Here is a 14,406-nt window from a genome sequence, read left to right on the forward strand (position 1 = left end):
GAAGCACATTTGAATCTTGCACAGATTTCTTGTACCTCAAGATTTTCCAAGAGCTGTTTGGGATCTGACAGGATAACTCGAGTCAATCAATGCTTCCACTGGTAGCAGGACACTGTTTTTGAGATAGCTGGAGTGAACTCATCTATGAGTGATGCTGGGTTGATGGGGTGTCTCAGAGCTCGGAAGAGGCACGTTTGTTGGAAACGTAGAAAATGCATTTGAACCTGCATGGGGAAATAAGTTTAATTTTTGTTTTCAGAGATTCTCGGTATCTTTGAGCAGGTCAGCTTCTGTCTTTTAAAGCATTATTTGGTTCTTGATTCCCCATCACTGTGTAAAACACTACGAACGTTAGCCTAACAGCACTGTTGTGTACCTGTTGGACTGCTTCCCCAGAGTAGCTGTTCACCTTGACCACTGGAGTTCTATTGGGGATGGCTACAGAGCAAATGGTGCTTAATTCCACTTCATGTATCAAACATTTCAGTTGTTAGAAGTGAAGTACAAATATTCTTGAAAGGTCTGCTTCTGCATCTATTAAGATGCTAGAGTGAAGATGTTAATGTTTAGTTTGCTTACATAGCAGTTTTGCAGAGCTATTTTTTGTACTCTGATATAATGATGTGTGTAAAAACTTGCTGCTGCTTTTCCTTTCAGCAGGATAAATCCGATGTTATTCGGCCCAAAAGAAAGTATGAGAAGAAGCCAAAAGTCTTACCTTCATCTGCTGCTGCTACTCCTCAACAGACTAGTCCTGCTGCACTGCCAGTCTTTAATGCTAAAGATTTGAATCAGTATGATTTCCCCAGCTCGGATGAAGAACCCCTTTCCCAGGTAGGATCTTTAGAATTCTCCCTCCCTGTTAGGGGAGGAATAGTAATAAAACTCACACACTAACTAATACCTGTCCTTGCCCACCCTGCTTGTTTTGCAGGTTTTGTCTGGTTCTTCAGAGGCTGAGGAAGAAAATGATCCCGATGGTCCTTTTGCCTTCCGTAGGAAAGCAGGCTGTCAGTACTATGCTGTAAGTAGAACTTCCTTGTGTACGATAAGACAGAGCGTTGTTGATGGGGAAAACTTGTGTGTTTAATTGTTTGTAATTATTTTAAGCCTCATTTAGACCAACCTGGCAACTGGCCATGGAGTAGCCCTAAAGAGGGAAGATTAGGAGATGTGCGTTACAGATACTGCTTAACCACTCTGACAGTACCCCAGAGGTGTATTGGGTTTGCACGAAGGCGGGTCGGCCGTGGAGGAAGGTGAGTGCTCTCTAATGGTTGTGATAATTTTTTGGTTGTTTTCACTTTAAATATATTACTTTTAAAAAATAACTGTACTCTTACAGTTAAATATATTACTCTAAAAAAAAGTTATCTCTGAAATGAGCAAAGATAAAATGCACAAAACAAACAAAAAACCCTCAAAACATTACATATTTTAAATACTCCCATCTGATAGCTTCTTCAGCAGGTCAGTGTCTCCATTTTGTAGCAGATGCTGCTTTAACATTGCTTGCTGAAAAGTTTCTCAACTTTGTTTATTGTCAGCAGTCCTCAATTCTGAGGCGAAAACAAACGTATGGTTTTAGCTGTGGTTTCATATTGAAGTGATTGGTGTAGTTCAAGACATAGTGTGTTTGGAGGTTGAAATAATAGATTTGTGATGAAAACGTTTTTTAGTTCAATCCTGCTATAGAGGAGAATTTTGGAAGGAATTTTCAGAAGTGAAAGTTCAGTTCTGAATGTTACCAAAAATCTTAATGAATTCAAGTCTGTTAATTCAAGCATTTTACTTTTGATCTACTGTAATGATTAAAAAACAATTATAAATCGCTTTATGTATAGGTGTGCTTCCATAAACACTGGGTATCTTGACGTCAGCTTTCCAGTCTTTTTTTTTTTATCATAATTTGGAAAAAATTGTGGTTTGGCATTCAGGTTTGCTTAGAATCTCTTAGTGTATTAGCAGGTGATGTTAGGAGCTGCAGGCTCATAGTGGCATCTTGATTGGGATGTGATAGCTTTGGTTCTTTGTGGAGTGATGGTAGATGTGCTGATGTGTGTTAGTAAAGCACTTACATTGAATTTGCTGTAAGAGGGCACTTAGTTACTTAAGCATTTCAGGTCCATTTTTATTGTACTCCAGAAATGTTCGAACCTGACTTCTGCAGCTGATGTTGCGGTGCCTCAGTAGCTCCACCATGGTGTACATCAGTTATTCATACAGTAACAGCTAGAATATAGAAACCTAAATGTACTACTTCCTGTAAAGCACTAAAGATAGAGTCATGCTTCCTGTGCCTGTTTTCAAAAGCTCTGTGTTCTGGAGCAACTTTGTGGTTTCTTCTACTTCATGTGTATCTTCCCCAAGCACGCATGACAAGCTGGTGACTTCTTGGTATTTTCCTTTGGTATTTGCCACCGTGTAATTCTGCATTGTTTTCTTTTAGGGTGCTGCTAGACAGAGCGCATTCGGACTACGATAATACATTTCATCAGCTGGATTTGGAAATGCTTTCCTCATCACAACACTCTTCAATCAGTCAATTTGCCAATACCTCAGAAACAAATACCTCGGACAAATCTTTCTCAAAAGACCTCAGTCAGATACTAGTCAATATCAAATCATGTAGATGGCGGCACTTTAGGCCTCGGACACCATCCCTACATGACAGTGACAATGACGAACTCTCCTGTAGGAAACTGTACAGGGGTATAAATCGAACAGGCACAGCACAACCTGGGACCCAGACATGCAGTACCTCTATACAAAGTAAAAGTAGCAGTGGTTCAGCACATTTTGGTACGTTTACTTTGACAAACTTGCTTTTAGAAATACTGAACTTGGCTCAGAGAATCCTGAATGTGGTTAGGTCGTGCATACTTTATTTTGATGATAGCAGCCTATCTTTTATCTTTGCTGCACAGAATGCTTTTCCTTAGTTACTGCCAACAGTAGTGTAACGCATCTCGAATTTATGCAGACTATCTTAGTATATATAGTTAAGATTTTAGAAAAGTGGTTTAGAAACAGTATTGTATTGGGTTGAAGTTAACCTGGGATATCTAAACTTTGAAAATTAAAAATACTTTGATTTAAATATTGATACAAAGATTATGTTCTAAATTTTTTGAAATGTGGTGGTTTGGCTGAAATGTTTGCGTTGAAACTCCCAGTGTGCTTATGAATTCTCATCTGGGCATGGTAAAACTAAATACCATCTGCCATCCAAAAAATAACCCCATCTACTGCCATCCGTGCTGTGCGTGTGCACTCACGCTTAGCAGAGCTCTGGGACTCGTCCCCTGTATATCCCACCAGCACGTGGCAGGTGGCTTTTGTAGAGCCCAGCTTTCAGAACTGAGGAACTGACTGTTGGATAACATCTCTGTATTGGGTTCATTACAGCGAGAGGCTGGTGCGTATGTGGTTAGCATACAACCTAGGGAACTTGAGTTTTGGTCACTTAATCTCACCTTTTTATAGAAAGGGAACTGAAGTGGGTTTCTTTTTGTTGTTGTTGTTTTTTTTTAAAGAACAAATAGTTTTGCAAGTTCTTTGCTGCAGTTTCTTAAGGAGTAAAATCATATTTTCCCTTTCAAGTTACAGTTTAAAAAAAAAAAAAACTGGGAAACAGAGGTGAGGTGGATGTAGGTGCATATACTCAACTTCTCAGATTGTGGGATGTTTTGGGGACTTGCTGAAAGGTATTCTGTTATCTGATTTATCCTCCTGTTCACCAGTATATTTTGTCCATTTCCTCATCTTAATTCTTTGCACCCCCTTGTCTTTGCTAAAAATTGTTCCTTGTTTTTAGAATGATTGAATGGCTTTATTCAGCTCCCTTCTTTCATGCTTCCTCTCTGTGCTGTCCTAGAGTAGATCCTTATCCCCAGCACCGCCCTCCACCCCTTCTTTCATGACTCTTGTCACAGGAAAATGTGTTAGGCCTAAAGCTGGGGGTTGTAATCTAAGTGTGGCTTTTGGTGTTTGAGTTCAGGCCCTTCTCTCAAATGAGGTTTCATATCACTAAACCATGTCTAGAACTGGAGTGTCATCTGCCCAATGCAGAAAACCAAACCTGTGCAATGGATAGTTTATTCTCTGTAAATATTCTCTGAAACATTGATAGGCAATGCATCATACCTGGAAATGAGACTTGGCAAAAATGAGCAGATTGAGTTCAAAACATGTCTGTGTGTATATGAGTACATATAAAAGATTCTTTAAGAACGTTTTCCTTTAAAAAAGGTGGTTGAAATACCTCCTAAATGGAGGTAAGGAGGTGGAGTTATTTACGGTGATGAGTTTTGTACCAAGTTTAATTACAAGGCTGTGCACTGAAGCGTGTATAAGTGCCTGGCATATTGTGTTTATTTGTGCCTGGAATTCTATAGAAGTGATTTATCAGTGTAAAATGAGCGAATGCTGGGAGCTTTAAGATTCTGGAGTTCAGATTCATGTGTATTTATTAAGTGTTAGATACAGGAGTGATATACTCCAGAAAAACTGAAGTTCATCTGCATGCCTTAAATATTGAATGTTTATCTGAGTACTTTAAACAAGTTCCCATAATCTTTGGATATTCATCTTTTAGCAGTGTGATGGAGTAGATTGTGTTCTTGGAATTATTCACAGTCTTAATTGGATTCCTATAGCCATGTTTCTTCTGTTTATATGTGGTGTAATGATGATTATCTAGGATTAGGAGTTGGAAACCAGCATATAGCAGTTCACCTTGGTGCCATTCTATTTACTAGTGTTCTGCTGCTGCTCTGAGTTGCAGTCCAGCCAAATTGCTTACCTTTGGGTAAGATTCTGCAGCGCTTAGCAGAGGTGCCACGTTGCTGTGCTCCATCACGTGATGTGCTTTATCCAGTTTCATATCAAAGAGGCTTAAAGAAATTGAGCGTTTTCCACCTGGAACAGTCCAGACATGCTGATGTCAAACATCATGTTCCACAGCCATTTATAGACAGGTCTGTCATACGTGGGCAGCACAGGCAAGAAGCTGAGATAGTGTCTCAAGTCATAAGAGCTGTGCTGTGACATGCCGTTCTTCTCTGGCTACAGGAGGCTTTGGTTTTTGTCCTGAAGACGTGGAGAGAGGTTTCCTCAAAGAGCCAGGAGATGATTCGTGATGATTTTTGCACCTCAAGAAGCAGAAGCTGTTCTGATACTGGTTGTCAAACTGCTCAGCATTTAAAAAAAAAAAAAAAAAAGTATGGAAGATGGAGTTGTTACCATGAGATTTTCTGTGTCAGCTGAAAAAGGGATGTTTACATCTCGTACGAGTTACGTAGAAGCATGGCTTGTACTGCGCTTGCCTTATGCAGAAGGTTAGACTTCAGCAGCAGGATCAAGTAGCCACAAAAAGTAGCACCACCTTTGAAGAGAGGTGGCCCCTTCTCATCTTGCTGAAGAACTAGAAAAGATGTGTTTTTACCTTCTGACAAGAGAAGCTGATTGAAAGATTTTCAGGCATATATTACCAAGGGCACCAGTAAGAAGCAGGCAAGAGTGCAAAAACATGATTCTGGTGGAGAACTGACTGTCTTTCAGTGGGGAGAATGCTCATTCTGAATAAAACGAACAAAAGTACTTAAGGAGCCATTATTGATGAGTCTGTGTGTCCAGATTATAATCCTTAAGACGTGGCTTTTGCATATCTTGATAATTTGGAGTATGCAGTAGCCAAGAACATTCATCTGAAGCACGTGTACGCTAGAGCTCATTTTCCTTGTTGAGTCAATGGATCCAGTTAGCCAGGCAAATGGCAAGCAGGTGGTTGTCTTACACTGCGTCAAGTTCTGGAGACTTCTTCCTGCAGGCTTGTTCTTAACGACTGCCTTTGCTATTTGAGTGTCTCATCTGGTAATCTCAAGTTTGAGACCCTTATAACTGTACTGTGTAGATGGTTCTACCCAGCCTTGTGTTTAGTGGGCATACCAGAGACATCTGTTACTAGCAAAGATGAGAGGCTCTGCAGTAAGACCAGGCTTCTGTGATGCATTCTGTTCTTTTTTGCATTCTTCTCAGGGAGAAATTGTGTCTCTTCGGAAAGGTCTGCAGATCTGCTTAGTCTCTTTGCTGAATTCATAGTACTTTCTTTGAGAGGAAGCAAGCCTGTGTATTTTGGCAGAAGCCTTTCTGAAAATTCTTAGTTACCTCTGGTATTAGAGATGCTACTTTACATGCAAACCTACAGACGTACAGAATATCACTAAGGAATCCAGAGTAGCTTTCCTTGCCTTTCCTTTCTTGTAAACTGGAGATGGAGAAAATTACCTACATGTTGTTTGTTGGTATTCAATAATTTTGTATGTGGGAATTTCATAAAGAGTATTTATCCCAGTAAGCTGTGACGCTTTTCAGAAGCAAGTTAAGATGTGCAAAAGGAAAAAAGCAAGTTGTCCTTGCACACTGAAGGGCTTAATGGGATGGTGAGCTATGCTTTCATTTCCCAAGTGTTTGTAGCATTTCTGTCCTCAGTTCCATGATGATGCTTGATGGATCACTGCTAGTTTTTGGTAGTTCTGGTGCTTATAGTGTTCTCAGGAAGGGTAACTGCTACCCTTCCTGTGCTCTCCTGCCTCCTATCTCCAGCTGAGGCGCTTCTTTCCTGGAAGGAGGCTGAAGGAAACTTGTCAGTCTCTTTGGCAGTTCCTCATTCCACAGCAATAGGACCTGTTGCATTTTTTTGTTGCTTTCGTGCCATCGCTGGCTGTTCACATCTTTAACTCTTGTAGCAGTTCTGCACTGCTGTCTGCTTTATTATTTTCCCTTTCCCGGATACTTGTTTTCTTATAAGAGGGGAAATCCTGGTCAGTAAAAAATACTGATGCTTTTAATAGCCCCTTTCAATTACCATGGGGAATTAACATTCTTAGCCCCTCTGTGGTTGAGACATTGAGATCCTAACTGAAGAAACAATGAGTTCCAGATTACATGTGCTTTGGGAGTAGCAGAGGTGTTTATAGCCTACCTTAGAGTGAGTTGAAGGAGGAAATCTTGAGAACAAAACCTACTTCTCTGGGAAATGGTGTCACCTGGGAGAAGGACAGGTGCTTAGTGAAACATTTGCACACTTGTCTCTTTGCAGAGACTCTGTAGTTGCACTACTGCTTCTTGCTCAGCTTGAAGTCAGCTGGAGTAAGACCTTGCTCTGAGTTGTTGGATCCGTGGGCTTGTGTAAATTGTTAGACTTTGCCTGCATTCCATGCACGAATGGTCACACGTTGACTGTAGAGTGAACTGTGTGTACCTCAAGTAGCCCATGGTGTTCCTTGGGAAATTGGTTTTTAGGATGGTGGGCAGCCAGATCCAATGCGTAGCAAGCACTTCTGGCTTTCTTTCAGTGGTAAGCATTAGTTAGTCATTGTTTTCTGATTGTTTTCCTACCACTGGGTAGGGAGTACACGTATACATCTGGCATCTAGCTTATAACTTGTAGCTCTAAAATTGTAGAGTTCTGACAGCAGGAACTTGAGGCTAAGTTCTGGTGGGCTGAAATATAAGGCTGTGTTAGGAGTAATCAGAGGCTTAATAATTCATGTTCTCATAGTGTCTTAATAATGCCTTGTTAAAGTAAATAAATCTTGAACTTCTTTTCAGAAAGTGAAACATCTTTGGGCCTGGTGCATCAAACACTAAATCACTCTGATGGCTCTAAGTTTCTCCAATCTTCTGAATTCACTGGTGAGAACTTGCTGTGCAGTAGAACATTCTTAACCAGGCAGTATAAGCCAGATAGTGTCTCTCATAAGCCAAAAATGTGATGTTCTGGATTACTTAATATTGTGTGTTATGCTCGCTTTGCATGCACTTCGTTAGTAACAGTAAGTAACAACTCATTGTTCTCTCATACAGCTGAGATGTGGTGCCCTTGTCTGTTTCTATTGGGAAAATACTGTAACAGGAGATAGGGTTGTCCTCCTTCCCCCCCACAGGTCAGCAGTTCAGCAGTTACAGAACTTTATTATTTGGAAGCCTTGGTTATGTGGTGTTGCATCTTTTCACTGATTAGTTGCCTTTTTAATGGCTGTCACCTCAGCCTGAAAGGCCAGAGAATCCTCTTCAAGGATTGTTAGGTGTTTTTCCCCCAATATGATCTCTGTGCTTATGAGAACGGATATTTAACTTGATGTTATGAAGCAGTTGCTTTTTTTTTTTTAATGACTCTGAATATCTGGTTCTTCAGATACTTGGTGGGCTTGGAGCATTTCCTGAATAGTTTAATCAAAGCATCTTCCATTCAGGTTAAAAAGGGGGGATGCTAGTAGAGGGACCAGGAGTACTCGCATGTTTTCTGCTCTCCAGGATACATTTTCTGGTACGTAGGAAGCTGGCTCTTGTAGTCACTGTTTCCCTTAATCTGTATTCTCCTGCAGCAGGGAAGCAGAGTAGCAGCAAGCAGGGCACCTCACAGTAACACTGCAGGGGTGGTCAGGAGTGGGGCTGTGGCTGTTAGAAAGCCAAGGCAGTTCTTTGGGATTTCTTCCTTACGCAGATGCTGCAGTGAGCCATCCTAAATGGCTTCAGCCACTTCTGGGAAGGACTAGCAATTTCAAAGAAATGAAACACAGGCTGTGGTTTTCTGAGCTGGGGCACACTAAGTGCTGTTGGAAAACTGGGCAGCACTGTGACAGTAGTTGTGTGCTGCAGTATGAAACTGCTGACAGCATCTCTGTGAGTCTGGGCTCTGAGGACAGGGCTCCTTCAGTACCAGCATCCCATTGCATTTGGGAGAGGTGTTAAGGTATTGTGCAATCCAGAGATATTCAGTGGCTTAATTTGAGAAAGAAATAATTGTAATTACATATCAGAAAGATAGTATGCATCTCAGTCACTTAAATGATGATAAGAACAACATGCTGCTAGTGAGCTGGTTGTATGTTGTGCTGTTAAAAATTGGAGTTACTGACAGGGTTTGTAACTGTTGCTCAGAAGATATTAAATAAATCTGTAAGCAGTCATTTATTCTGGCTCAGTCATTCAGTCAGGCTCAGTAACTAATATTTCTTTCCTTGTGTTCCTGTCTGGAAATTCCCGAAGCGACTCAGTGCTCTTTTGATTCCTTTCAGTGATCTGTAAGCTACAATACATTTTCTGTTTGTTGCTGAAGTGTTGCACGCACTCTGTTGTAGAACAGGTGTGTAGGTTGTCTCAAGCGGTTAAACGAAGAAGGTAACAGCATCATGTGTGACTTAAAATCCTGGCAGCTGTCAGTTCAGAAATGTACTGAGATTTGATGTCTGTTGCAAACGCTGTGCTGCTGACAGGTGGGTGAGGGCCATTCCTGTGGCCTTGTCTCAGTGTAGAACTGGATGATGGCAGCCATTGCGGCTGGGTGCTGCTCTGCGTGGTGCCTTAAAGGCTCCCAGAATTGAAGGTTAGGGAGGGAGTTGGGCAGCCCTCCTTGTGTGAGTAACTCCAGATGTCTTGGAGAGCGGGCAGTTGTTAGCTGTGACAGTTCAGATTTCAGGAAGTGATAATGTTCTTACCTGCATTGCTGGTTAAGATCTGGCTGGGTTCTGTATAGGGAATGAAACTGTTTTGTTTTTCTCTATTTTGATAAATTCTGTAGTATTAAACAGTCTAAAAATGCCCTAAATATTAGTATTGTGGCCCCAGCAAGAGAAGACTCTGTAAATGCTGTATTCCTGTCTAGGGCTACTGAAGTAATAACTTTTAAGTCTCTAATTTGTCATCTTTAAATATCAAGTGTTATGTTTTAGTTTTTTTTCTTGAAGCTCTTAATTTCAGCAGTTGCTGTTGTTCTGCTGGCTGTCTCCGCTAATTTTGTGAAGTACTGAGGGTGTCAAATAATATCAGGAACGTGTAACTGTATAGCAGTACTTTTCTGAGTAAGCAGAAGCATGGCTGATAATTGATGTGGAGGGAAGGGGTGAGCTCTTTTTGCCTGCTACTTTGTTCTTCGTTTTGCAGACAGATAAAGACCAGCATAGGATTAGGAATGAAAATGATATTCAGTCTACTTACTGCTATTCATCACTATTCTTTGACAGGGGTGAAAGGTTTTCAGTTGTGCCCTGGCTCTTCTACAGAAGAAAGATGAGAATTGATAATAACTTTCTAGGAGAAAGTGCTTAAGAGGCTGTATTTTTAATTACTTATTTTTCTAGAAAAGGTGATGCTAAACCAGATACCAAGTCTGGCACCTGGGCAAATAGATCTGTGCTATTTGCAGGCAAGAAGTAAATGTTCTGTACAGTAAATACAGTTAACATATAATGAGCAGCTGTGTTTTTCTGGCCTGCAGTGCATTCTACTTTAATTGCTTTAAAAAAAAAAAGGCACCTGAACCCTCTGGAGGACTTTGGGAAGGTTCAGGGCTATGCCTGCAGGCACACACGGTCAGCACAGCCCTGGTTCCATCGCACTGCTGTGCTGGGGGATGTGTTGGGGATCTCACCAGAAAGCCTTTCTGGGTTCCAGCCACAACTGTGTGCTACAGAAAACAAATCTGGGAGGGTGAAGTGGTGGATGTACTTAAACATGTAGTACATGTGAACATTTTTTGTATGAGAATGCTAATTCTCAGAAACAAAGCCTTGCCATCATTAACCTTATATTTGAACTGGAGTGCTTAATGCAGACTGAGAGCAGGACTGGAGGAAACCTAGTAAGAGTGGTAGTGAGTTAATGGTGGGACTCAGCAGAAAAAGATAAGATTCACTGTCCTGGTTTGTAGGTCTCCAGAAGTAGTGATCTGGTTTGGGTTCTCAGTGGTGTCCATACAGTTGCTGGTAAAACTCAGGGTGGCGTGTCAGAATGTCACAGTGCATCTCCCATAGAGCTGTAAACGGTATTTTGAAAAGACTTAGTGAGTCTTTGCCTTCAGTGCCAGGGGCACAGAAAGCATTGCTGGATGTTCTGACCTTTATTGAAAGACACAGCGGCGTACCTGGGCGAGCTGTCAGGGATGACAAACACAGGTGTTCCACTGCGTCCTGAGGCTGCCCTTTGTGGTGCTGGATATTTAAGCAGAAGTGAGAGAAGCAGTTGGATGCAGATGAGGATGTGGCAGTTGTTGTGGGGTGTTTGTCACTTCCACGCCTGCTCTGTGTGGCAGAAGGGAAGAGCCAGCAGGATGGTGGGCTGCTTAGCAAAGTGCAGTGATGCACACTTTAAAAGTACAGGCCTTGGAAATGTCACTTTGGGAAGAATTTGAAGCACTTAAGCACTAAATAACTGCTGTCCTAAATAACCATAGCTTGTCTCAGAGAACTTCATTTTTTGTGTTTCTTCCAAAATAAATGTTTGGAGCATGTTTGGAGCAGGCTATAAACCATTGTCTGAAATGCACCTAAAGCTCAAAACCTGGAACTGGCAGTTCCCAAGTGTCACTGTACCATCTGTCTCACTTGGGTGTGTGCAAATATGACTGGGTGCTTTTCATTTTCGAATTCAAAGATGAAATGCACCTTTTTTTGCCCATTTTCTTCTTTGGCAGTTGGAGAGTTAAGCTTACTCAAACTTTCTAAGCAGTGTTTGCACAGTCATGTTGTGGGGTAAAATACAGTGCTGATATTTGGAGCCTTCAGTAGCAGGAGTGTTGTCAGATGAACCCTAAACATGAGGAGTTGTAGGGCTATTAAAGCATTAAATTAAGTTTCCACTAACTGATAAATACAAATGAAGGATCGGCCCGTACCAAAACAGCATCTCTGTGTTCTTGCCTCCGCTGCTGCTGCTTTAGCTTTCAGCATGCTGATCTTTGTGGTAAAGCTTCCTGCTCTAACTTCTGTGTTTCCTGATAATTTAAAAAAAAAAAAAGCCTGTTAGTAGGTGGTGATTTTCTTTATGTACAGTAGAACTTAATTGTGAACAGCCAACTCCAAATACTGAGTTTGTGAATTCTAGGATACTTCTTTTCGTAAGGGAATTGGTAAGGGATGTCAGTTTTAAGTTGTCCCCCTAAACGTGACTTCAGAAGGTGAAGAAGTGAAGGCAGCTGAAAGGAGATGTGGCTGTGGGAATAGTGGGAATTGATTGGAATCACTTTGGGCAGTACAAGCGTGCTTCATTCTTGCTTGCTGAAGAATCTTACTGAAATACAGAGTAGTCACCTGAATGTAAAAGCTGAATAAGGATTCAGAATTTCAAGTGCAGATACACCAGAGTACAAGTAAAAATGTAGCACTTTTTCCAGGGCATAAAAAGGGCACTTGGAACAGTGTTGTACAGTATGTTGTACAAAATCATAAGTATACTAGAGAAAAGCATGTTCAGCAGTTTGTTTTCAGATATCAATTCTTACTTGCTTAGCAGTTTTTCTAGACCTGTTGTTCATGTTTATATGTAGGCTACAACTGCTTCTCCTGTATCTGGAAGCAGGAGATGGTTTTGTTTTGATAGAAACAGGTTTTCTGAAGGTGAGCAGACCTGAAAAAGTAGATGAGCGGGCGACGATTGCAGTTAGTGGACAAGATGTGGTGGGGTTTGTTGCCATACAGTAGCGAGCTCTCCTGAAAGTACAAGTTCTCTTGCATTGTAGGAGTGCGAGTGCTGCTCACAGTACTTACTGGGGAGCATCTCTGTAATCCAGAGATAAAATTGAAGGGGAATCTTGAACACGTGTCATTGGCTGAATTTGTAAAGGAGAGTCAGATTCCAGATTTGACTTGCTTTGAAATTGAAAGCAGGTGTTCTTTTGTTTAGGAACTGTAAGTTGAGAATAACAAAAGATCTTAACGCTTTGTGAAGCTAATCAATAAACTAATGACACTTGTGATTTCATTGGGCATCCCCTTTAAGCGTGTATTAACAGTGCTGTTCTTAGAAATAGCTTTTATGGGGGACTGGCTCGGTAAAATGAAGGTGATTTGTCATGTGCTGAATTCTGGGTCACCCTTCAAGATCTTAAAGAAGAATGTGAATTGTAGTGGGATTATAATCTGGTCCAGTGTAGAGTCTTCAGCCAAAATTAAAACAAATGTTCTATTTTGACTTGCTCCCTTTAAGCAGTCATCTGTGGGGGCTGGAGATGTAGCCTTATGTGCATTTTCCCCCTTCTTGTATAGAAACATGCCTTATTATTAATGCAGATAGTTCAGTTTAATGGAAGGTGGCAGTTTATTGCATTTCTACCTGTGAAACTTTAGTTTAATATTAGAGTTCTGTGTGGTTTTGGTTGTATTTTGGGTTCCTTCCTTCCCCTCCCTTTTGTGTTGTCTGGAGCTAAATGCAGAGCAGTGCAAGGCTGTGTGCTTTAAACAAACAGCTCAAAGGGAAGCTTAGTTTGGAAAAACCTTTTGAAGGATGATGGCCTTTCTGCCATAAAGGTGCTTTAGGGCTCTTAGGAACTTGCTGGGGTGTATTTATGTATGAAGGACTATAACATAGATGTGTTTATATACACAACACTACATATTTTGATATAGTATTTTCTCGTTTTATATTTTGTTCAGCATTTACAGCCGAACAATACCAGCAACATCAACAACAACTGGCACTAATGCAGAAACAGCAGCTTGCACAAATTCATCAACAGCAAGCAAATAGTAATTCCTCTGCCAACACATCACAGGTGAGGGATTTGTCTGTGCTATGATTTATCCCTCATTGTTTCCCACCAGGGTTCATCTCTAATTGTCAACTGTTGCCATAGAACCTTGAAACTAACCAACAGGAAAGTGGCTTTCGCCTGAATCTACATCATAGCCATTCTGTAAAGTGTTTAGAAGGGACACTGCAGGTGAGTGTGGCAGGCATTGCCTCTGCTCCCTCTTAACAACAAAAAAAAAAAAGATGGGTCAGTCAATTAATTAAGTATTCAGAGCCTTAGGAATATGAATTGCTAAGATCTCCAGCCGTGTCGTTACCCTCTTGGCACTGGGAGACTTCAGAGCAGGGTATTTTCTTAGTTAACAACTAAAGCTAGCTTCTAAATACGTCCTTTGTACAGATGTGGAAGTGTCTAACGTTCAGAAGTGTGAGGTGTTTGCACTGAGGATGGACACGTCTTTAAAAACGTTCAGAAGTTACTGGCAGTCTGAACATCTGAGGCACTGAACTGGGTTTGGAATTTCATGAGAACAGTTTGACCTGTGAAACAACGTTGTTCCATAGGATTTTGAGAATAAGTTTCTTTGCGTTTTAAATAGTTGTGGGGACTTTCATCTCTGTTATTGTGATGGAGCTAAAAGTGCATAGAGAAATAGCAGTTCAGCTCTTAACTAGTTGTACCAATTGTCTACAGTTTAGTCTTGCAAGAATGACTGAGCAGGTTCTGATTTACATGGATGGACTTTTGTTTCAGTAGTATGTGTGTAGCTTAAAAATGAGGAGAGTACCGACTCCTGGAAGCCTCAATCACATATGTGTGCCACCGTTGTTCTTTTTAGGGTTTTGTTTCCAAGACACTGGATTCTGTTAGTGCTC

At 41.1% G+C, this 14,406-nt stretch overlaps 1 protein-coding gene across 9 annotated transcripts in view; it reads left to right on the plus strand.

Moving 5' to 3' along the window:
* The window catches only part of EPC1 (enhancer of polycomb 1), a 58,999-nt gene that overhangs the window by 42,356 nt on the left and 2,237 nt on the right, over window positions 1-14,406 (plus strand). For 5 of the 9 annotated variants that reach the window (XM_085227099.1, XM_085227101.1, XM_010712475.4 and 2 more), the window contains 8 exons: window positions 658-834; window positions 935-1,024; window positions 1,111-1,259; window positions 2,450-2,802; window positions 7,615-7,698; window positions 13,434-13,552; window positions 13,634-13,720; window positions 14,370-14,406. The exon at window positions 14,370-14,406 is cut by the window's right edge and continues 105 nt beyond it. In XM_085227099.1, coding sequence (XP_085083225.1) covers window positions 658-834; window positions 935-1,024; window positions 1,111-1,259; window positions 2,450-2,802; window positions 7,615-7,698; window positions 13,434-13,552; window positions 13,634-13,720; window positions 14,370-14,406 — 1,096 coding nt within the window. The remainder of the gene's footprint in view (window positions 1-657; window positions 835-934; window positions 1,025-1,110; window positions 1,260-2,449; window positions 2,803-7,614; window positions 7,699-13,433; window positions 13,553-13,633; window positions 13,721-14,369) is intronic. The other 4 variants (XM_010712477.4, XM_010712479.4, XM_010712478.4 and 1 more) reach the window with 4 other exon arrangements.

Source organism: Meleagris gallopavo, chromosome 6 (assembly GCF_905368555.1).
Source record: "Meleagris gallopavo chromosome 6, MGAL_WU_HG_1.1, whole genome shotgun sequence".
NCBI classification, from domain to species: domain Eukaryota; kingdom Metazoa; phylum Chordata; class Aves; order Galliformes; family Phasianidae; genus Meleagris; species Meleagris gallopavo.